Source organism: Marmota marmota, unplaced genomic scaffold (assembly GCF_001458135.2).
Source record: "Marmota marmota marmota unplaced genomic scaffold, marMar, whole genome shotgun sequence".
NCBI classification, from domain to species: Eukaryota; Metazoa; Chordata; class Mammalia; order Rodentia; family Sciuridae; genus Marmota; species Marmota marmota.
In genome coordinates, this window is record NW_025999869.1 from 430869 (window position 1) to 433597 (window position 2729).

Below are 2729 nucleotides of genomic sequence, written 5' to 3' on the forward strand. Positions count from 1 at the left end.
TTTATTTTATATAAAATAAATAACACAACATAAAAATTGTCAAATCCAAATACTTTCCTTTAAAGTTGATTGTAAGCTTTACTTGCATGTCTTTTCTCATGTAATCCTGAAAACCAAGTATTGGAGATATATATAGGTACCCAAATTGGAGAAATGAAGTATGGAATCTCACAGTACAATAGCAGTGACAGCCAGGTCTAGGACAGGTTCTGAAGGGTGAGTAGTGCAGTTGTCAATCAACAGCATGCCTGTTTCTTCATTTGTGAAAGTCAGAATTCAGGAAAATTTCATTTCTTTGCCTCACTTCATCCTCACCACACCTGGTGTCAGGTGTCATTCTAATCATCTCTCAGGCAGAGTGGACAAAGAAGGGGAGGTCAGGGATAGCAAGAGTCAAGGTTGGAAACCAGTCATGACCTTGGATCTTTATGGGTGGGTGCCCCTCAGGTCTCAAAAGGTTTGGTCCTGTGTGAAGACTGCAGTGTGCTGGAAAGAACAGCCGAGTCATTCCAGACTCACAGAACCTCCCACATGTCCTTGTCCTATAGACTTGGGGGTTCAAATGTTGAATGTGCATTCCACAAATTATGTCTCAGCAACTTTTTAAACATTTTGAATATACCATATAGATCTGAGAGTCTTTGGATGCCAGCTAAAACCAGATTGTTAAACCAGAAATATTAACACTTATTTCACACTTGAATAATTTAAACTCAGGAATTAGTGATTCCCCTTGTTTGCAGATGTCCCCTACTTTTTTGAGCAATGATTCTGAAAATATGCACTTGTCATTAACAAACTACTTTCTTCAGGAAGCTCATGAACATGAACTGTTGCAACCTCACTACAAGTTACCAACTCACTTCACCTACAGGTGAGCTTCTAGATACTTTTTTAAAAATATTGTTTACTACAGGTCATCTGAATTCCTAGGATCTACAGGCTCTGGAACATCCTCTGGTTGGCACAATCAGGCTGATGCACAGGTGTGTGGCAGCTAAGAAGTCACTTCAGCCCTCTGTACAACACTAACTAAAGCTTTCTTGGTGGCCAAGGTGGACCCTCATGGACATCACCACCTGGATGACCAACCACACAGGGTGGGCAGATTTCATCCTGGTGGGACTCTTCAGGCAATCCCAACACCCAGCTCTGCTTTGTGTGGTCATCTTCATGGTTTTCCTGATGGCCTTGTCTGGAAATGCTGTCCTGATCATCCTGATACACTCCAGTGCCAAACTCCACACCCCCATGTACTTCTTCATCAGCCAGCTGTCCCTCATGGACATGATGTACATCTCCATCACTGTGCCCAAGATGCTCCTGGACCAGGTGCTGGGTGTGAGTACCATTTCAGTCCCTGAATGTGGGATGCAAATGTTCCTCTACTTGACATTTGGTGGTTCAGAATATTTCCTTCTGGCAGCCATGGCCTATGACCGCTACATGGCCATCTGTCATCCGCTCCATTATCCTATGCTCATGAACCACAGGGTGTGTCTTCTTCTGGCGTCTGGCTGCTGGTTCCTGGGATCAGTGGATGGCTTCATGCTGACTCCTGTCACCATGACCTTCCCATTCTGCAGATCCTGGGAGATCCAGCACTTCTTCTGTGAAGTCCCTGCTGTGATGAAGCTCTCCTGCTCAGACACCTCGCTCTATGAGACACTCGTGTACCTGTGCTGTGTCCTCATGCTCCTCATCCCTGTGACAGTCATTTCAGGCTCCTATTCCTGCATCCTCCTCACCATCCACAGGATGAACTCAGCAGAGGGCAGGAGGAAGGCCCTAGCCACCTGCTCCTCACACATGATGGTGGTCACACTCTTCTATGGTGCTGCCGTCTACACCTACATGCTCCCCAGCTCCTACCACACCCCTCAGAAGGACATGGTGGTTTCTGTGTTTTACACCATTCTCACCCCTGTGCTGAACCCCTTAATCTACAGTTTCAGGAACCAGGATGTCACTGGGGCTCTGAGGAAAATGTTGCATGTTGAGTCTTTCAGCAAACAGTAAAGTAGGGGATTTGGGTTCCATGGTTTCTTCTTCTCTCCCCGTCAGATGATGAAGATCTCCTTGTGCTGTCTCTGGGCTCCTACTCCACAACGCTGCACCCCTATGCTCCTCTCAGGGGTGAGCCTCCTCTGTCCCCTGCTTGTGCATTCAGGGTCCTCATGCAGCTCTCCTGAATCCACCTTGTATACCTAAGTTGACAAGGACTTTCTCCTTCTAGGGGAAAATATTCATATCATTACAAAATACATAGTGGATATTTAAAGGAAATGGTCATGAGGTGTTCTGGTATAGTGGAGAGAGAGGATATAAAAAAAAAAACAGGCGCAGGGTTTATCAGAGGTTAGTCTAGGTTTATTGGAATTAGTTGTATTATTGTTTTTCATGCTAATTATCTGCAAAGTTGAAATGATGTATGAATAAAGAGTTAAATAACAGGCTCTTTCTTTCTTTTTATAAAAAAGCAAATTTCTACTTTCTGCTTGGGGGCAGTGTGACATAGTATCTAGGAGACCATGCTCTTATCATTGTGTCTAATCTTTATTGAGACAGTGCAGCTGTTTCTCCACATTCCTTGGGGAATGTTCTCAAGGTCCAATCATGAAGGCATCCAGTGGATGATGCTGTCTGAGATCATTAGGATCGAGTTGTGTGATGAAGAATCAAGACCACATGGATGACCACGGGGGGAATGCCAGTCCTGGGTGGAAGGA

General features: G+C 44.9%; 1 protein-coding gene across 1 annotated transcript; it reads left to right on the forward strand.

Moving 5' to 3' along the window:
- The first annotated feature begins 921 nt into the window (after positions 1 to 921).
- On the forward strand, positions 922 to 2363 carry LOC107148152 (olfactory receptor 2T29-like). The gene has a single exon (XM_015492791.2). It carries the CDS (start codon positions 1066 to 1068, stop codon positions 2017 to 2019), a length of 954 nt encoding a protein of 317 aa, XP_015348277.1. The 5' UTR covers positions 922 to 1065; the 3' UTR covers positions 2020 to 2363.
- Positions 2364 to 2729: the final 366 nt, after the last annotated feature.

Excerpts from the sequence above, each read along its gene's own strand:
- LOC107148152 (XM_015492791.2), top strand. The coding sequence starts at position 1,066 with ATGGACATCACCACCTGGATGACCAACCACACAGGGTGGGCAGATTTC.